Source organism: Lynx rufus, unplaced genomic scaffold, assembly GCF_022079265.1.
Source record: "Lynx rufus isolate CCGP_SWC_20201006 ecotype Redwood Valley unplaced genomic scaffold, mLynRuf1.p SCAF_4, whole genome shotgun sequence".
NCBI classification, from domain to species: Eukaryota; Metazoa; Chordata; class Mammalia; order Carnivora; family Felidae; genus Lynx; species Lynx rufus.
Genome location: NW_025814856.1, coordinates 117,349,713 through 117,369,948, shown reverse-complemented (window position 1 = coordinate 117,369,948; position 20,236 = coordinate 117,349,713). Strand labels below are relative to the sequence as shown.

The 20,236-nt window shown below is 35.0% G+C and overlaps 1 protein-coding gene across 1 annotated transcript in view; it reads right to left on the bottom strand.

Moving 5' to 3' along the window:
- Window positions 1-11,396, bottom strand: part of PALS2 (protein associated with LIN7 2, MAGUK p55 family member) — a 63,580-nt gene extending 52,184 nt beyond the window's left edge. Inside the window, exon 1 of the mRNA XM_047097305.1 lies at window positions 11,280-11,396. Coding sequence (XP_046953261.1) covers window positions 11,280-11,396 — 117 coding nt within the window. The remainder of the gene's footprint in view (window positions 1-11,279) is intronic.
- Window positions 11,397-20,236: the final 8,840 nt, after the last annotated feature.

Genomic DNA, 20,236 nt, shown 5'->3' with positions numbered 1-20,236 from the left:
TGGGTGGCTCAGTTGGTTAAGCGTCTGAATTCGGCTCAGGTCATGATCTCACAGTTTGTGGGTTCAAGCCCTGCATCAGGCTCTGTGCTGATGGCTCAGAACCTGGAGCCTGCTTCAGATTCTGTGTGTGTGTCTCTCTCTCTGCTCCTCCTCCCCTTGCACACACACACACACACACATACTCTCAAAAATAAACACTAAATTTTTTTTTTTTAATTAAAGGAGTGCAGCTGCTGGATTGTATGGTAATACCATGTTAGCTTTCTAAGAAACTGCCAAAGTGTCTTCCAAAGTAGTTGTGCTATTTGCAATACTAACAGCAATGAACAAATAGCTTCCTTTTTATAATATAGGCCTACTTCAGAGATACTGTGGGTTCGGTTCCAGGCTACCACAATAAAGATAACATTGCAATAAAGAGAATATCGCAGTAAAGCCAGTCAAATGAATTTTTTGGTGTTCCGGTGCTTATAAAGTTACTATAGTCTATTAAGCGTGCAATAGCATTGTGTCTGAAAAAAAATGTATATACTAACTTAATTAAAAGTTACCTTATCACTAAAAACTGCTAACCATCATCTGAGCTTTTGATGAGTCATAATATTTTTGCTGAGAGACTCACACCTCAATGCTGATGGCTGCTAACTGCTCAGGGTGGTATTCCTGAAGGTCTGGGTAGCTGTAGCAATTTCTTAAAATAAGACAAAAGGAAGTCTACTGCATTGATGGACTCTTCCTTTTACAAATGATTTTTTTTTTTTTTTTGTAACAGGAGATTCTGTTTGACAGTTTTTCCCCTACAGTAGAACTTCTTACAAAATTTAGAGTTAATCCTCTCACACCCACCATTGCATTATCATCTGTTGCTGTCATTTCAACAATCTTCACAGCATCTTCATCAGGAGTAGACCCCATCTCAAGAAACCACTTTCTTTGCTCACCCATAAGAAGCAACACCTCATCCATTAAAAAGTTTATCATGAGACTGCAGCAATTCAAATATTATAATGAAAAAGTGCAAATATCTTGAGAATTACCAAAATGTGATACAAAGACATGAAACAAATGCTGTTGGAAAAATGATACAAATAGATTTGCTTAATGCAGGGTTGCCACAAAGCTTCATTTTTTTTTTTTTTTAAAGAAAATCCACAGTATCTGTGAAGGGCAATAAAAAGAAGCACAAGAAAATGAGGTATGCCCGTGTACATTTTGCAAATATTTCTCCCCAATCAGTAGCTAGCCGTTTCATTCTCTTAAAGAGGAAATTTTAAAATTTTGATAAAATCTAATTAATGAAATTTTTCATTATGCTTCATGCTTTTTATGTTTTAACTATGAAGTCTTTCTCTAACCCAAAGTTGCGAAGTTTTTATGTATTCTTTTAGATGTTTTAAAATCTTAGTTCTTACTTTTAGATCTATGATTTGTTTTGAGGTAATTGTATATAATGTGAGGAATAAGATATTGTTGATTTTTTTGCATGTAAATATTCTATTGTTCCAGCAACACTTATTTAAAGAACTATCATTTCTTCATTGAATTACCATGGTATTATTACTAAAAACCAGTTGACCATACATGTGTTGGTCTCTATCTGGGCTCTAACCTGTGCCACTGATCTATACCAATATTACACTGTTTTCTTTACTGTAGGGTAACAGTAATCCTGGACATCAGGTTGTAGAGAACATCAAATTTTGTTCTTTTTTAAAACTGTTTTTGTTAGGGTAGGTCCTTGATAAATTTCACTATCATCATGTCAGCCTGAAATTTTGACTGCTATTAATAGGGATTCTATAGATCAGTTTGGAGAGAACTGACATGTTAAAGACAAATGAACCTTCCAAACCCTGTATGTATATATGTATGTATGCCTTTAATTTCAGCATTTTTTTTATAGTTTCCAGTGTACAGGTCTAGCACACATTATTACATTTACTATTTCTTTAATTTACAATTTCTGATTCATTGCTAGTATATAAAAATACAATTGATTTATGTAGATCAATCTTGTATCCTGTGACCTTGCTAAACTCACTTGTTAGTTCTAGAAGGTGTGTTTCCCCTCGCCCCCCCCCCCTTTCTGGTAGATTCTTAGGGTTTCAACAGAGACAATAATGTCATCCTTGAATAAAGATAATGTCATCCTTGAATAAAGATAGTTTATTTTTTCCTCTTTAATCTGTATGCCTGTTCCTTCCACTGGCTAGTACCTCCAGGTATAGAAGTGAATGGAAGTAATGAAGGCTGAACAGGAGTGATCACAGAAAGACAGCATTCTATGTTCCACCAAGAATTATGTTAACTATGGTTCTTTTTTAATAGATGTCCTTTATCAGGTTGAGGGAATTTCCTTTTAAATTTACCAAGTTTTATCAGGAATGAATAACGTTCAATTTTGTAAGATGCTTTTCCTGTGACATAATCACATGATTTTTTTTTTTATGTTATCATTAGAATGCTGACATTTATTGGTTTTCAAATGTTAAGGCAGTCTTGCATTTTTGAGCCAAAACTCACTTAATGGAATATTTCCTTTCTTGAAATGTCTTTAGCTGGCTTTGCTATTAGCGTAACAATAAGCCTCATAAAAGTAAATGTTCCTTTCTCTTCCTTTGAGGAAGAAATCAAGTAGAATTGGTATTACTTCTTCCTTAAAAGTTTGACAGAATATTATTGGGAAGCGATTTAGGCTGGAGCTTCGAGAAAGGTTTCAAACTGAAAATATTCAGTTGAAAAAAATAAATACAAGGCTATTCAGGTTGTCTATTCTTACATAGGTTTTAGTTGTATCTTTTAAGGAACTAGTCAATTTCACCTAAGTTGTGAGATCTATTGTCATAAAGTTCTTCATAATATTATTCTTGCAATATCTGTTGGATTTGTACTGATGTCCTTTTTCATTTCTGATACTATAATGTGTGCCTAGCTAGAGGTTTACTTATTTTACAGTTATATTCAAAGTTATATTGACTTTTTCTATTTTTGTCTTTTATACGTTCAAACTTATTTTCATTATTTACTTCTTTGTCCCTATTTTGAATTTGTTCTTTTTCTATTTTTTGGAGGTGACTTATCACTTAGATGACTGACTTATATATTCTCTTCTAACTAGATATTTTCCTCCAAGCATTGCTTTGATATGTATTTTCATTTTCATTCAATTCAAAATAGTTTTTTTTAATGTTTCTTTGTTATTTCTGCTTTGACCCAAGGCTATTTAAAAGTATGCTGTTGGGGCGCCTGGGTGGCGCAGTCGGTTAAGCGTCCGACTTCAGCCAGGTCACGATCTCGCGGTCCGTGAGTTCGAGCCCCGCGTCAGGCTCTGGGCTGATGGCTCGGAGCCTGGAGCCTGTTTCCGATTCTGTGTCTCTCTCTCTCTCTGCCCCTCCCCTGTTCATGCTCTGTCTCTCTCTGTCCCAAAAAAAATGAATAGACGTTGAGAAAAAAAAAAAAAAAGTATGCTGTTTAATTTCCAGATATTTGGTAATTTTTCAGATAACTCTGCTACTGAATTTTAGTTTAATTTTGCTTTAGTTTCATAGGTCTGCTACAACAAACTGGGGTGAATTCTGCCCAATGTACTGTGTAGTATGAGGACTCTCCACTCAGGCTGGTGAGAATGCAAACTATTCTCCATCCTTTGTGATCTCTGGAAATTGTTTGGCCTACTGTGCTTTCCAGGGGGATCTTCCTTCTAACTCTAGAGGCTTACTTCATATATATACAGGTCAGTACTCAGCCAAAGATTTGAGGGCAGATTCTAGAGCCCTTTTTGTGTTCAGCTTCCTCCTCCCTGATTCCAGTCAGTCACTTCAATCTCCCCAGATCCTGACCTCTCTGAAGACTACTGGCCGGTTGTGTTTCCTCTTGCTGTACTGCAGCCTGAAAACTATACTCAACTCAGTTTCAAAATGCTCACTTCATTTGTTTCCTTTCTGTCAGGCATCATGGTCCTGTGCTGCCTGCTGTCCCATGTCTAAAGACAGTCTGTCTCCCCATCCCATATTTTGCTAACTTGTGAGGGTAATTCAAGAGTATTTTTTTTCTTCCATATGGCTGGGGTGAACTTTATTCACCCTTATAACTTTACTTTTGGTGGTTACCCTAGAGATTTCAGCATGCATCCCTTTTTATATATCATAACCCATTACTTTTATCACTTCCTGAACAACAAAAGAATCTTACAGTTGACTCATTAAGTCTCTCCTTCCTTTTAGGCTATCATCTTAGCATACTTCACTTATATACAGGTTATAAATGCCCCCAAGACAAGGTTATTATCTCACCTTAAAAGTCAATATTATTTTATATTTACCATTAATATTCTCTTTCATTTGTCATTCTGTCAGAAAAACTCTTTTTTTGCATTTCTTATAGAGTAAATGGAGATTATTTCTTTCAGATGTTGTCTAAACTAATCTTTATTTTGCTTTCATTTTTGGAGCTACTTTTGCTGGAAAGGAATTCAAGGTTGGCAGTGTTTTTCCTTCAAAATTTTAGTGATCTTAATGTACTCTGTTTTCACATTCATAGTCCCTGTTTTATTGCTATTAGTCTTATTGTTTCTTTTTAAAGATAATGTATATTTCTTCTCTGATTGCTTTACAAATATTCACTCTGTTTTTGATTTTCAGGAATTTAACTATGACGTTCCAAAAAATGTTTTTCTATATACTGAGGGTTCACTTTGCTTCTTGGATCATCAGTCAATGTTGTTCACTAATTTTGAAAATTCTTGGCCACTGCATCTTCAACTATTTCTTTTGCCCCATTTTCCCTCCCCTCTTTCTGGGATACCAGTTACATGTGTATCAGATCTTCTGAGTATGACTTACATATTCTCTCTTTTCTTTCTAATACTTACACTCGGCATTTCAGTTTGCATGCTTTCCGCTAACTGTATTTAAATTCATGAATCCCCTTTTCTGCAATGTTTTATCTACTCACCTCATCAAATGGGCTTTTAATTTCAGATATATTTTTGAGTACTTGAATGTCCATTTGATTGTTAATTAACACACACGCTATATTTGTTTCAAGTGTACATTTGACAAATTTACACATTCCTCAGTGCACACCATAAGTATAGCCACCACTTGTCACCATACAATATTATTTCCATATCACTGACTATATTTCCTATGTTGTACTTTTAATCTCCATGACTTATTTTTTACAACTGGAAGTTTGTGCCTCTTAATCCCCTTTACCCATTTCACCCATCTCCCACCCACCTCCCCTCCAGCAACCACCAGTTTGTTCTCTGTATTTGAGAACTACTTACAACAGCCAAGCTATGGAAGCAACGCAAGTGTCCATCGATAGATGAATGGATAAAGATGATGTGGTATACTGGGACTACGCCAAAATAAGAAGCTTTTGCAGCAAAGGAAACCATCAACCAAATGACAAGGAATCCTATTGAATGGGAGATGTTTGTAAAATGGGCAGAGGACCTGAAGGGACATTTTTCCAGAGAAGACATACAGACGGCCAACCGACACATGAAAAGATGTTCAACTTCATTAATAACAAGGAAAATGCAAATCAAAATCATAATGAGATATCACTTTACACCTATCAGAATGGCTAGAAGCAAAAAGACGAGATATAACAAGTGTTGGCAAGGATGTGGAGAAAAAGGAACCTTGTACGCTGCTGGTAGGAATGCAATCTGATGCAGCCACTGTGGAAAACAGTACGGAGGTTCCTCATAAAATAAATAATAGAAGTACCACATGATCTAGTAGTTCCACTACTGGGTATTTACTGAAAGAAAACAAGCATGGTAATTTGAAGATATTGGCACCCTTGTTTATTCCAGCATTATTTACAATAGCTAAGATATGGAAGCAGCCCAAGCATCATTGATACATGAATTGATAAAGATGTGTGTGTGTGTATATACACACACACACACACACACACACACACACACACAATAGAATATCACTCAGACATTAAAAAGAATGAGATCTTCCCATTTGTAAAATACGGATGCACCTAAAAGGTATTACACTAACTGAAATAAGTCAGACAAAGAAAGACAAATACCATATGATTTCATTTACATGTGGAATCTAAAAAACAAACAAAAAGCACAAACAGACTCATAAATACAGAATACAAACTGATGACTGCCAGAGGGGAAGTAGGTGGAAGGATGGGCAAAATATGTGAAAGGGAGTGGGAGATAACAGACTTCCAGTTATGGAATGCATGTCACGTGAACAAAAGGTACAACATAGGAAAGCAGTCAATGGTATTGTAATAGTGTTGTATGGTGACAGACGGTAGCTGCACTGGTGGTGAGCACAGCATAATGTATAGACTTGTCAAATCACTATGGTGTACACCTGAAACTAAAATAACACTGTGTCAACCCTATTTTAAGAGGAAAAAAAAATTTTTTTAATGTTTATTTTTGAGAGAGACACACAGAGGGGAGAGGCAGAGAGAGGGTGAGACACAGAATCTGAAGTGGGCACCAGGCTTTGAGCTATCAGTATGCACAGAGCCTGACGCAGGGCTCAAACTCACGAACAGTGAGATCATGACCCTAGCAGAAGTTGGACACTTAACTGACTGAGCCACACAGGCACCCCTCAAAAGAAAAAAAATTTTTAAAAGATTACATAGTGTGTGTATATATATATGTATATATGTGTATATATATACACACATTGATATCCATACAACAATGGAAAACTACTCAGCCATAAAAAAGAATGAGATCTTGCCATCTGCAAAATATGGATGGACCTAAAGGGTATTATGCTAAGTTTAAATAAATCAAAGACAAATGCCAAATGATTTCATTTATATGTGGAATCTAAAAGACAGAACAAGGGCGCCTGGGTGGCTCAGGCAGTTAAGTGTCTGATGTTGGCTCAGGTCATGTTCTCGTGATTTGTGGCTTCGAGGCCCAAGTTGGGCTCTGTGCTGATAGCTCAGAGCCTGGAGCCCGCTTCAGATTCTGTGTCTCCCTCTCTCTCTGCCCTTCCCCTGCTCACACTCTGTCTCTGTCTCTGTCTCTCTCAAAAATAAACATTAAAAAAGTAAAAAGTAAATTAAAAAAAATAAAAGAACAAATGACCTTTTGATTGCTTTTTATTCTAATTTTCTAGTTATATTTTAAATGTCTTCACTTTCTCTTTTCTTCTATTAAAAAGATATTAATTATTTAAAAATATTTGTTTATAAACTCTAATAAAAGCATCATCTATGGAACTGCTTCCATTATTTTTCTCGTGATTATTAGTCACATATTCCTGTCTCTCCATGTGTCTAGCAACATATGCCTCTCTGTTTCTTCAGCAACTTAACCATTTTTCCTCTACTTGTACTGGGAGTATTGGCCGGCTGTGACTTAATCTCTCTTTCTTGGAAGTAGATGTCTTCCCTTCCTCCTAGAATTTCTTTTCTTTCATTGTAGGAATACTAAGTTATCATTGCTCCCATTTATTGAGAAACTGCTTGAATGTTGGATACTATTGGTTATTCTGTTCTTAATTTCATTTTTATCATAAGATTACATTACACTAGTACCTGAGCTGCTCCAAAGCCATCCAGCCATTTCCTTTATTGAAAATAGTGATCAAGATGATCCTCCATAAGGCCAGTATCAATGGCACCAAAGCCACATTAAAAATAATTTTTTACCAGAAATTCTTAAGAATATACATGCACACAAAAACCTATGCTGTAGTAGAAAGAGCACAGAATTTAAAGAAAGAAAACCTGGTCTACACCTCATCTCTGTCACTTACTAGGACAGTGACCTTAGACAAATAATTTTTGTACTTTGAATCATGATTTTCAATTCATTAAGTTGCTGTGAAGACAAAACAATGTATTTTGTTCTTTTAATGTTTATTTTTGAGAGAGAGAGAGAGAGAGAGAGAGAGCATAAGTAGGGGAAGAGCAGAGAAAGAAGGAGACACAGAATCCAAATCAGGCTCCAGGCTCTGAGCTATCAACATAGAGCCTAACATGGGGCTCGAACCCACAAACTGTGAGATCATGACCTGAGCCAAAGTCAGACGCTTAACTGAGCCACCCAGGTGACCTCAAAACAATATACTTTAAAGACCTCTGTAAATTATAAACACATTTTAAGATGTCTTACATAATATTATCTCGTTTCTAAATCTACAGATCAAAAGCTATAAATTAAACAAATACAGAGACACAGGTATAATAGATATGTTGATAATAAAAACTGACAACTAACACCAAAGGAAGAGTCAAAAACTATTTTAAAAGTACCAATTAGAACTAAGGGTGAGTTAGTCAATATAGCCTAAGTAGCCCCTACATATTTCAATGGACCCTGAAGCTATTAGTCTATCTTGACCTGGTACAGTAATTGGTATTTATGATAAGAAGCTTGAATTTTAAAGTAAATCATATCCTGGGCACCTGGATGGCTCAGTCGGTTAAGTGTCCAACTCTTGATCTTGGCTGAGGTCCTGATCTCATAGTTCATGAGTTTAAACCCTGCATCAGGCTCTATGCTGACAGCCTGGAGTCTGCTTGGGATTCTGTCTTTCCTTCTCTCTGTCCCTTCCCCACTTGCACTTTCTCTCTCTCAAAATAAATAAACTTAAAAAAAAAAAGTAATCATATCCTTTATTATTACTATTAAAATAAAGTATTATCTAATAAATTTTAGAAAGACTGCAATCAAAAATTACTAGAGTCTCTCCTAGGAACTTCCACTACTAGTAGACTTCCATTAAGTTACAGCACATTTGAATGGTTTATTTCAACAATATTTGCTTATGGAAATAAAAGGGAGTGATGGGGGAGGAGGAGGGGTGGAGGAGGGACTTGAGAAAGAGGGAGCTAGACCACAGCATCAGTAACCTTGTGTGATGTGATCATTAACCTTTCTGGTAAACGCAGCTGGCAGTTCTCTGAGGTTCCTCATTAGAATATGAGGAAAGCCACACAGATATTGCACAGACTATTCAAAGATTATTTCATTTACACTGAGAGCTATTACTCTGCTTCCATGTAGCAGAAAAATGAGGTTACAACAATTCTTTTTTGTATTTTTTATTTTTGTGATAAGTCGTCTTATCAACGGACAGAGACCAGCTAATTTGGCAATGAGAAGAAAATCAAAGCAGATATAAGCCTCTCCATTCACAGGTGCCCTTCCCCCGGAGATCTTCTCTAGCTAACCTCACCTGGTCTGCCAGAAGAGGAGTGAAGGAAAGATATTCACCATAGTGTGACTGCTTAGAAGTTCCTGTATGAAAAGGAATAATTTGAAAGCACTTGTGATGGTTTATTAGTTTTACAGGATTCTCTTTTTCCTGGTTTCTCTTTAGAGGGGAAAAATAACATGAATTCAAAAGCAATTCCAGTCTGAAGCACAACTATTTGCTTGCATAACAAAAATCTCTCATCTTTTTCTACATATTAATAGTCTTAAATGAGTTAAAAAGAAAAATACTTTTTAATGTTTTAGAACTCTCTAGTAATAAAAAATACAAGAGATAAAATTTTTCTTTCATATTCCTATAATTCTCCAAAGTATTAAAATAAGTATTTAGATGTTTGAGTCATTTTTTTTTTCAAAAATGCTAAATCTGAAATCAAATGCATTGACCATTTAGTTTTACAGAATAGGGATAAACTAATTGGTTCATCAATTATTTATATAGACAGACTAAGGAAGAAGCTATTAACTGCTACCAATTTTATATTATAGGCATTAATGTTTATGAAAGTATTTTTTAAATTTTAAATAATATCCATAAAGTTGTAAAAGCAAGTTTGAAATACTAACTGAAATGATCATTTCTGAATCTATCTCTCGTTGTGTAATTATAAGAAACCAATGTTTGATTTCCTCTGAAGTCCTGTTATATCTTCCCAAGTTGTTAAATACACTCTTAATTTGTATTTATTGAAAGACAGCTCAATGTGATAAAGTTTTTATTTTCCTTTAAGTTAATTCCAGGTACAAACTTTACAAATTCTTTTCCTATTTAGAAATTTTGCTTTGTAAACATTATAGAGTTGGAGAAGCCATAACTCATTAACCCTTATTTTGTTAGAATAAAAAGTTGGGATTGGTATACTATAAAAAAAATTACTAAATTTAAATTCCAGTTGGTTAATATACACATGGATTAGTTTGTACTGAGGAGCCAAAGCCTTTCTATCATGGGATCTTAGAATGGGTAAGGTTCTGAATACAATGAGGATCTGCATCATTAATTCACTTTTACAAATGGAGAATTTTGTAAAAGTATCATGTTATACAAGTTAGAAGAAAAAAAGATGGCACCTGGGTGGCTCAGTCGTTTAAGCATCGGACTTCGGCTCAGGTCATGATCTCACGGTGTGAGAGTTTGAGCCTCACACTGGGGCTCCTCTGCTGTCAGCATGGAGCTTGTTTTGAAGTCTCTGTACCCTTCTCTCTCCGCCCCTCCCCTGTTTGTGCTCTCTCTCTCTCAAAGATAAAACAAACGTTAAACAAAAAATTATAAAAAAAAAAAGAATAAAAGAGACTGTGGTTAAAAAAATGATTATGGGAGGGGGTGAAATCAACATACTAGGTAGGAGTGCAAGAGGCAAAGGGAAAGACAAGATGACTACATGGAGGACAGGTCAGAGAGCACATGTGGCACAGAGTTCCCAAGAGCAAGAATCATTTGAGGGAATGCTAAAGAATGGGAGAGCTGGGTTGTGAAGTAGTTAATACACCACGCTTTAGTGATATTTATAAAAATTAATACAGGAAATAGTATAAATGAAATAAAACTGGATGAAAAATACTTGTAAAAGTGTATTTATGGATGAGTTAAGGACATAACTACAGAGTTCATTACAAAAAATACTCAGAATATCAGGGTTACCCATGAAAAGACAAGATTTCAAAAAGTACTAGATATAGGAAGTCAAGAAACAGAATGAAAAACAGGTACATGTTCTAATGTAAAAGAAGAAAATCAGTATCTTGTTATTGTTGAAATGGAGATAGTACCAGGATCTTTTTCACAGGTTCTGTTACCATTTCCCTAAGACTTTAAATGTGTTAGGTTAAAACTAAGAGTCATTTTATCTTGTATTAAAGTCTGCACAGGCGAGGCAAAAGTGGTCTAATTTTTGTGTGCATGATTTCATTATGTGATAAGTGTTACTATTTGCTAAGCAAAAGGTATATCAACCAAGTCCTAAATTAGTAATATCTAAAAAGACTTCTGAAAAGACAATTTTAAAACTAATTGAGTAATCTTATGAATAAACCACTATACCTTAGCAAGTGATTTTACAATAGGATTCTCCATAATCCCCTTGAGGAAAATAAGGTCTATTTCTTCTGCTCCTGTAGATGAGGGCAGCTCTGTAAGGTTATCCAACACTTGCTGCATTGCTGCTAAGATAAAAGCAAAAAACAAAACAAAACCAAAAAAACTTAAATTACAAGCCATTATGAAATATAATTATAAAATAAGATATATTTTATATATGTAATTTAAATAAAAAGACATTAACAATTAACACTCTTTTGAAAAGTTATGTTTTAATAAAATGAGTTGTTAAATGCTGTAAGTTTCAAGTTGAATTCCCATGAGGACAGTTTTTTGTATGCCATTTGGGCTTTATCAGACTACCTTATACATACTTACCACTTTGCAGTTGCTTTATATATTTTTTTAATTTAAAACTTACTCAAGAAGAAATACAAAATTTTAATAGATCTATAAAAAAGTAAAGAGAGGAATTACTAATACAAACTTTCCATAAGCCCAGAATTAGATGGTTTCACTGATAAATTCTATCAGACTTTAAAGAGGAATTTAAAACAATACTTCACAAACTCTTCAAAAAAAAAAAAATAGAGGGAATACTTCCCAATTATTCTATAAGATCTTGATACTAAATCCACAAAAAAGTATCACAAGAAAATTACAGTCAATATCCTTTATAGATGCACAAATCTTTAATATAATACTGGCAAACTAAATCCAGCCACATATGAAAAGGACTGTACACCATGACCAAGTACAACTTATCCCAGGAATACAAGAGTGGTTCATCAACAAATAAAAGTCAATCAGTATAATACACTGTATTAACAGAACAACAACAACAAAAAAAAACCCAAAAAAACATGGTATCTCAAGAGGCACAGAAAAACCATTTGACAAAATCCAAACCCTTTTCATGATAAAAATATTCAACAAACCAGGAACAGAAGGGAAATTTCCAAACTTCATGAAAGGTGTCTATGAAGAATCTATAACTAACATGATACTTAATGGTGAAAGACTGGATGCCTTCCCATAAGATCAGGAACAAGGCAAGTGTGTCTACTCTTGCCACTTCTATTCAACATTATAGTGGAGATTCCAGCCAGGGCACTTAGGCAAGAAATAAAAGGCATCCACACTGGAAAGAAATAAGTAAAACTATCTATTGTTGCAGATGATAATACCTGGTATATAGAAAATCCTAAACTATACACACAAAAAATTATTGAGTTCAGCAAGGTTGCAGGATACAACCCGAAAATACAAAAATCAATTGTATTTCTAAATATTAACAATGAATAATCTGAAAATGACATTATGAAAACATTCTTTTTACAAGAGCACTAAAACAATAATTACAAATAAATGCAACAAAGGAAATGCAAGATTTATACACTGTAACTATAAAACATCATTGAAAGAATTAAAGAAGACTAAAATAAATAGAAAGATACCTTATTTCCATGGATTGGAAGTCTTAATGTTGCTAAATTGGCAAACTGATCTACAGACTTAATGCAATCCATGTCAAAATCTCTGCTGCCCCCTTCCCTTTTATTGCAGAAACTGATAAGCTGAATGTTATAAAGTTGTCAAACATTCCCAAACTAATTTGTACATTTAATGGAGTTCTAATCAAAATGCAACAGACCCTCCCACATGTTTTCAGGCCAGGTCTGGCTTGTTCCCCACCTCCCCTCCCCGCCCCCCCCCCCCCCATAAGGAAATGGCCAGGGAGTTCCAGGAAACCTGGGCTGATGAGGCAGGGAAGTGGGAAAAACCAATGCAGTTCTCCACAGGTTGGGGAGGCCACAGTGTTCGGCAGTAACTGGTTGTCCTGGGGCAATGTTGTGCTAGTGAATGTCTACAGGAACCTGGTATACGTTGTTAGTTTTAGCAAAAAGCAAATCATGTGCTTTACAAGGAAATCTTGAAAAGGACCTCAAGTCCCTTTGGGACCCATGCTCCTACCCGATATTCCACTATTCAGGCTTCATGATATGCAGTATGAACCCTAGCTCCTTGGGAATGATGATGCAAGGCTGGTACAATGGAAACCCAAGGAAATCAGAATTGTTACAACTATCTAACCAGGATGAAAGCTCTGGATGCCATCCATGCCTATGAGATCCCGTTTCAAGCTGAGGCTGGTATCCCCCTTCCATTATGCGTGAGAACTCCCCCCCCCCCCCCACCTGCTAGAACTTTGAATCAGTAGTACTCCTTTCATGGAGTACTTGAAGCCCTCAGTGGTACCCTGTTCCTGCTGATGGCTAGATGGCCCACTATGGGATATGGGTCTGTAGCAAGTACTGAGAGAGTACTTGCTCTAAAAGGAGACCCTGACCAAGCTGGCCACCATGGTCAAGGCACAAATTGGGAGCTGTCTGCAACACCAACAGTCAGCAGCTAGAGACCTAACTAAAGTCTCCCCAACAGCCATCATGTACAAAACCTCCTCTCCAGTTAGAAGAGTCAACATGCCAAGCACTTCCTTGAATTACAGAACTTTGAGGACAATGTAACACACTGGGGAGTACTCTGATAGATCTGAAGGACTCTCATTGAAGACTGAGCCAAACAGACTGCAGTGTGCTTGCTGGGCAGGTTCAGACTGGAAGCCAAAGCCTCACTGAGTCCCAAGCTCCTAGAGATCATTCCCCAACCCTTTCTTATAGGCAGTTTCAGAACATCCACTAACACTTTGTTTTTCCTTGGTAACACTTTTCTCTGGAGTTGAATTCAGATGTTATTTTTAACATTCCTGTCAAGGCTTCCTTAAAAGTCCTCACTTTTTTTCTTGTTCCTTTTTTTTTCCCCCCTTCTTGGTTTTGATCATAGTTTGTCTGCCTTGTTCCAGGCTATCTAATCCCAAAGGTGAGAGTTGAGATGAAGGGACTTGGTCTCTTCCATGGATTCCCCTTTTTACGTGACTGAATGAGAACCATCTGGGTTTTGGGCATCTTGGAGTAGATTAGTAGGGTAGGCAGACAGAAACTGGTGAAGAAACTGGTGAGGCAGTAGGTGTATATGGAACAACCTACCCTGGTGTTCCAGTTAAACCAGGATGTGGAAACACTAACACAACTTCCCTGACATGCAAGGATTTGCTCTGACACTTTCATTTCATACTATCATGAATAAAATGAATAATGTTCTGACCTGGCATAATCCCTTTCTCCCTCGTGTATTGGGATGCTATGGGATGGTGTGAGGGAATGGTTTCCTCTAAATCAATTCGTTGGTCTGACTTTATAAATTAGTTATCTAATAACATGACCTATTCAAAAAATGCCATTGTTCTTTTTAACAAAATTATCCTCAAAGCATATGAAAAAAATGAGGAACTGTGAGAAAATTGTAACAAAAAGTAATGAAAATTAACCCTATAAAATATTAAAACATAAATTAAACCTATCAAATCTAATGTATGTAAAACCTTAACACATAAAAGAGGAAGCTCTCTATAGTGGGGACCTAGCAAAGTTGAGTGGGAGCCAGGGAAGTAAAGTGTCCTCCTTTACTCAGAGATTCCAGGGATAAAAGAAAACCCCAAAACTCAAAAGTTTCCTACAAGTTCCACTCCTCCTCCATAATCACTATAGGGTGGACCCTTTATTCAGAAGCTACATTCAATGAAAAATATAAATGGAATTCTTATTTAAGAGAAAAATTTATTGAATATATATATTCACATATAAACATATGTGAATATATATATTCAATGACATATATAAATGGAATTCTTATTTATGACATATATATGACACATATATTCAGACACATATAAATGGAATTCTTATTTAAGAGAAAAGTATATTTAATCCAGATCATCCCATTACAAAAATGAACAAATCAAGAATCATCAAACACTTATGAAAGCTAGCAGCATGAATATGACTCACCAAATTCAACAAACAGAAACATTAACTGCCAAAGAAACAGAATTACTGGGGTGGGGAGTGGGGAGGAGAAAGAGTAAAAGAAAGAAAAAAAGATGAAATTATAATGTGTAGGAAGATCAAACTGAAAAATTCTCCCACTAAAATTTTTCTTTATGGGAAGAAAAACAAAAAAAAAAAAAACTGCTGTGGATCACAAAGACCAAAATTTACAAGATGATGGGAAATTCATTAATAGACAGAAGGAATTAATAAAAGGGAAAGCAGCAATCGATAAAAAACAAAACATAATTTGATCAATAAGCTGGCTCTTTCAAAAGACCTATAAAAATAGATAAATGCTTGGCTAGTCTGATTAAGAAAAGACATAAGTAACACTAGGGATGCAATGAGAAAGTAACTGCAGGCAAAAAGAAGATTAAAAAGAGAATGTAATAAACAACTTTATTTTAAAATCTAGTCAAGTAGAGATTTTTCCTGGAAAATGTCAACGACAGAAGTGTAGGAGAAAAAGATAAAAATAGAAATAGATTATAATAGAAGAAACTGAAAAGGTTTTCAAAGATCTACCTTCTTAAAAAGACACAGGCCAGGAGAGATATAAGAATAAATTCTATCAAACCTTCAAAAAAGAGCTACTTCACATTTTTAAAAGAAAGTATAGAAAGGACTGAAAGCATTCCAACTTCAATGCAGATTTCAAAACTCAAAAAAAAAAATGATATATTAAACTAACGAACATATATGCAAATACCTTAAACAACGTACTAGCAAATTTAATCTAACAAGGTCTTAAAAAGTAACAATAGCCAAGTAGACTTTATCCTAGTAATATAAAGATGACTTAACATTAAGAAAAATATAATGTAATTTGTCACAGTATAAGAAAACCCTATCATCTCAATGTTTTGAATACAGCACATCAAATAAAATTAAAAACCTAATCCTGATGGAAAACTGCTACCATAATAAGAACAGAAGAAAGTCATTTTATACCAGAATCTATACGAACTATCATACTTAATGGAGAAATGGCAAAGGCTTTACCATTAAAGTCAAAGATAAGACCAGAATGCCCACTCAGGCCAGTACTTTTCAAAGCTATATTGTAAGTTTTAACCAAGGTATTAAGACATGACATTTTAAAAAACTACAGATGTTAACTATCTACTTGGAAAAGTCTCAAGGAACCAGCTAAAAAATTATTTAAGTCAGGAGTTTTAAGTTAAAGGAGTTTTGCTAAGTGACTAGACATAAGAGCAATAAAGAAAAAAAAAACAAAACACCTTTCCTAATAGTAATAACCAACTAGAAAAACATCATTGCAGGGAAAAAAGAGATCCCATTCACAATAGCAACAAAATCTATTTTGCAAAAATAGTAAAAAATGCTAAAATAAAAATATTCATCCAGATAGGTATGAGAAAAACTATAAAATACAATGAAGAATGTTTAAAATAAATAAATGAAGAGACCATGTCCTGGGATAGGAAGATTTAGTACTATAAAAATGTCAATTCTCTCCAAATTTTTCCTTAAAAAAATCAATAAATCCTAATAGAAATCCCAACAGGATTTTTTAAATAAAATTATTCCAAAATTTATTTGAAAGAGAAAATGGGTAAAAGTAGCCAATAATTTTAGAAAACAAAAGCATAAATATAAAGGAGTAACCTGCATTATCAAGTATAAAAACAGTATAAATTAAAATAGTGCAGTATTGACACAGCAATGGCAACAGACAAATCTTGAAAGAAATGAGCTTGGGAATGTAAACTGGTTGCAGCCACTCTGGAAAACAGTATGGAGGTTCCTCATAAAATTAAAACCTGAATTACCCTATGACCCAGCAATTGCACTACTAGGTATTTATCCAAGGGATACAGGTGTGCTGTTCTGAAGGGACACATGTACCCCAATGTTTATAGCAGCATTATCAACAATAGCCAAAGGATGGAAAGAGCCCAAATGTCCATTGATGGATGAACAGATAAAGAAGAGGTGGTGTGTGTGTGTGTGTGTATGTACAACAGAGTATGACTCAGCAATCAAAAAGAATGAAATCTTGCCATTTGCAACAACGTGGATGGAACTAGAGGGTATTATGCTAAGCGAAATTAGAGAAAGACAAGTATCATACGACTTCACTCATATGAGGACTTTAAGATACAAAACAGATGAACATAAGGGAAGGGAAGCAAAAATAATATAAAAACATTATAAAATAACATAAAAACATAAAAGACTCTTAAATATGGAGAACAGAGGGTTATTGGAGGGGTTGTGGGAGGGAGGATGGGCTAAATGGGTAAGGGGCATTAAGGAATCTACTCCTGAAATCACTGTTGCACTATATGGTAATTAACCTGGATGTAAATTTAAAAAATAAATTAAATTTTAAAAAATAAAGTAAAAAAAAGGATATAAAATCTTTTAAAAAATTAAAAATGAAAGAAAAGAAAAAAAAAGGAAAGAGATGAGCTAACCAGGATTTAATATGCTAAAGGTGACATTTCAAATCAGTGTGGGTAGGGTTCAGTTAAATATGGTAGAATAACTAACTACTTGAGTTTATATTCTTTCCCTTCAGAACTTCTATTAAAATAGTAGCAAAGTATTAATAAAGGTAAAGCCCTACAAAAATAAAGAGAAAAAAAAGGACAAAAAATAGCAAAAAAATATTGGAATAATACAAAAAGAAACTAACTTAGAGCAAAGGTAGACTCTACCTCCTAAATACTTGTGGAATATAACAACTTCTTTCCATCACCCCCTCATGAGTCCTAGCCATCATCATTTCTTGTCCAGACTACAAGAGGCTCTCTTGTGTATATGCGTGTGTTTGTGTGTAATTAACTGAAACCTAGATTTTATGGCCTGTAATACATTGCTAGATTCAATCTGCACCATCCTTTATAGCTTTAGCTATATCAATCCTATCCCTGCCCTGATGCAAAGTCCTCCTTCCACTTACCACCCCATATTCACAACCACTTTTGTGTACTTAATTCATACTCACCCTTTAGGAGCAGGATTTCTATGTCCCTGGCTGCCCCATTTAGGATAAATTCTCCTAACATATATTTTCACAGTATTCTATACATTATAACTCTGATAAACCTATAATTAAGTACTTTGATATTTGTTTAATGTACAATTTCTTTTCTAAACTCCAATTTAGCATAGAAATTGTATCTGTTTTGTTCAAACCCATATTCCCAGCCCACAGTCTGGGACATCCTACGTTCTTCATAATACAGTTTCAGTCACAAAAATGTACCATTTTTCTCCTACTAAAATCAAGAATAGGGGGTGCCTGTATGGTTCAGTTGGTTAAGCATTTGACTCTTGATTTCAGCTCAGGCCATGATCCCGGGGTTGTGGAATCAGGCCCGCACTGGGCTCACCACTGACAACACAGAGCCTGCTTGGGATTCTTCTCCCTCTCTCTCTCTCTGCCCCTCCCTAGCTCATGCTCTCTCTCTCGCTCTCAAAATAAACACCAAAAGAAAAAAAAAATCAAGAATAGTTTTAAATTATGTGTTGTTATGTATAAACAAAATATCTGCCTACTGCTTGGAATTGGCAAAATGTGGTGTAGTTTACAAAGCAGTAACCTTAAAACTACTAACTTTCCACAAATTGTATAATAAGCCATAAAGATAGAAATGGTATCTTTCAATGCTTAGTCTACTTAAAATGGCTTTTTCAGTAATCCTTCTCTATATTTCTAACTTCCTAGAATATAATTCAGTATGTAAGGTAAATATAAAAAATAAGTTTACCCACCTATATTCTGTTTCAAAAACTCTTTAGAATTGTTTTATGTAAGCATTTCTAACTAGTTTTAGAACTATAATTAAATGAGCTATCCTTAATAAATTAGGATTAGAGTCTTAAGATAAAAAATCCTTTTGTAACCACACTTGGTGGTATATTCACTCCCATTCAACTCAACAAACTAGATTTCCCATTGAAAAATTGACAGGTAAGGGGTGTTTGGGTGGCTCAGTTGGCTAAGCATCCAACTTTGGCTCAGATCATGATCTTATGGGTCATGAGTTTGAGCTCCACATCAGACTCTGTACTGACAGTGTGGGGCCTGCTTGGGATTCTCTCTCTCTCCTCTCTCTGGCCCTCCCCCACTCACACTTGTGCGCTCTCTCTCTCTCAAAATAAATAAAAGTTAAAAAAATATGACACATAAGTTTTCATAACATGTTAAAATTTATTTCTGTTGTTATATTTTATAGATAAAACAACAATTATTTCAGCAGAACCACCCTGGATAATTTATAGAATTCCTGAAATGAAAAACAAAATCTCCTCCTATGTGCTTTTAGAAAGGTTTAATCAAAATTTTAAAGGAGGTATCTAAAAAGTCATTTGGACTACTTCTCATGTAGTTGCAACAGAGCATCAAAATTCTTTCTAAAAACATATTTCTAAGACAAATTTCTACTGAGGTTTGGACCAAGTCAGGTTTCTTTACAACTAAATTGTGACACAGTATTTCCACACAACTAATTTAACCATCACAGCAGAGTTCATGCAAATCATTAATGTTAAGTCAGTAACAATTGTTTTCCATAAAATGATAATATGCTGTCAATATTTTAGCTTTCAAACTAATATCTTGAAATTCTAATTTAGTTACAGTTATACCAAATCAAAGAAAAAAAACTGAACGTGCTCAGCTAATTTAATCAAAATTAGCTAAAGGCTTATAGGCTAGGTATGATGTTACATGTTGAAGCGACTACAAACATACTATTTTTGCTCCAAAAACTGAAAACTAGTAGACCAAAATGTGTAAACATGTGTACAAAGCACAATAGTGATAAGAACACTTTGAAGGAATCACAGTTCCGACTCTTGATTTTGGCTCAGGTCATGATCCCAGGGTCATGGGATCAAGCCCCACATTAGGTTCCATGCTGAGCATGGAGCCTGCTTAAGATTTTCTCTCTCTCCCTCCCCCTGCCCCTCTCCCCAACTTGTGCTCTCTCTCTAAACAAACAAACAAACAAAAAATGGGGTGACTGGGTGGCTCAG